At 63.7% G+C, this 1,299-nt stretch overlaps 1 protein-coding gene across 1 annotated transcript; it reads right to left on the reverse strand.

The window, feature by feature from the left end:
• Window positions 1-54: 54 nt before the first annotated feature.
• Window positions 55-348, reverse strand: EMIHUDRAFT_258642 (hypothetical protein; the record flags this gene model as incomplete). Its single annotated transcript, XM_005759751.1, has 1 exon — window positions 55-348. A coding segment is annotated over one exon (294 nt), but the record flags the coding sequence as incomplete, so codon positions are not given.
• Between the last annotated feature and the right edge of the window lie 951 nt (window positions 349-1,299).

Genomic DNA, 1,299 nt, shown 5'->3' on the forward strand with positions numbered 1-1,299 from the left:
GATGTTCTCCATCTGCTTGAAGGGCATAGCCATCGTCGAAGCCTTCTTGCAGACGCCGGGCTTGATCGCAGTGGCGAGAGCGCAGAGCACGATGCCCGACTTGAGAGCCTCCTGCAGCGTACCATCGAGGGACATGCCAGTCAGCGCCTCGATCCACTCACGTGCCTCCTGCTCCTTCTTCGGATCGCGCTTGGCAGCCGCCTTGGCGGCGAGCTCTTTGTCCATGCCGTACAGCGGAATGCCGTCCTCCGTCTTCTCGGCGGCATCGTAGCCGGTGTGGACCGCCGAGCTGACGGGCCTCGTGTCCTGCGCTGCGGCGGTCTTGGTGGTCCAAGAGGTGTCCGTCATTGTTGTGTGCGCGTCGGCGGCTAGATCCCTCTTTTGGTTGTCGTGCGACCACGGCGGCGAAATTCTTTTTGCCTCGCCTCCCTCGCTTGGACTCTCGAGGTGTACCTGTGTTAGTGTCAACTACCAGCCTGGGCCGCGAGTCGGTCTCGTCCCGGCTCGGCAAGCGGAAGCTCACCAATCTCAGCCTCGCGCGCTAAAAGAACGGACCCCCCAAGGGAGGGATGGCAGGACGGCACAGGTTTGCGCGCTTGCAGGCTTTTACACACGCGGTTTCTTATTGCACTCGCTCTCGTCGCTGCTGCTACCCTGGCGAGTAGAGACCACGCCTCACTTTTTCACAGGGGGGGATCCGCTGGAAAAAGGAGGCGTGTGACAAGTGGAGCGTTGGATCGCCGTCTTTCGGCGAGGATGGGTGTTGGAGCCCTCTTTGCTCAACATGCGGCCTGCTCTGCCGCCTCAACGAGACCGCCGCGCGCGCGCGCGCTCGGCATGCCTGCTGCTCGTCTGCCGACCTGGCCAGGCCGCGCGTGGCTGGCGCCAGCTCGTCATCGCAGCGGAGCACCGGAGGCGCGGTTTGCCCGCTGCTGGCTCTCGCCCCGCCGGCGGTTCCACGTGATGCTAGCAGTTGCTGGAGCCGAAACCAGCCGGAAATGTGCCTCCTCACAGCTCCTCATGGATCTGCGAAGAGAACCGTCGAGTCCAATCAAGTCCACAGCCGGTCCGGCTCGCCCCTCGGGGGCCTCGTTCAAGCGTGCTGTGTGAGTGTTGAGGTGATACGAGCGCGCGTGGGCGCGGCGCGAGTGCCGTTTTGGGTCTCTTTTATACCAGTGATGAAATATAAACCGACTTTACCACGCGCGCGCACGCGCGCCGCGCTCCTCGACTCTCTCGCACCCGCCCCGAAACACGCCCCTCACGAGATAGGCGGCTGCGACCCTGAGAGTGCGCAGC

The sequence above is a fragment of the Emiliania huxleyi genome (genome assembly GCF_000372725.1).
Source record: "Emiliania huxleyi CCMP1516 unplaced genomic scaffold EMIHUscaffold_7964, whole genome shotgun sequence".
NCBI classification, from domain to species: domain Eukaryota; phylum Haptophyta; order Isochrysidales; family Noelaerhabdaceae; genus Emiliania; species Emiliania huxleyi.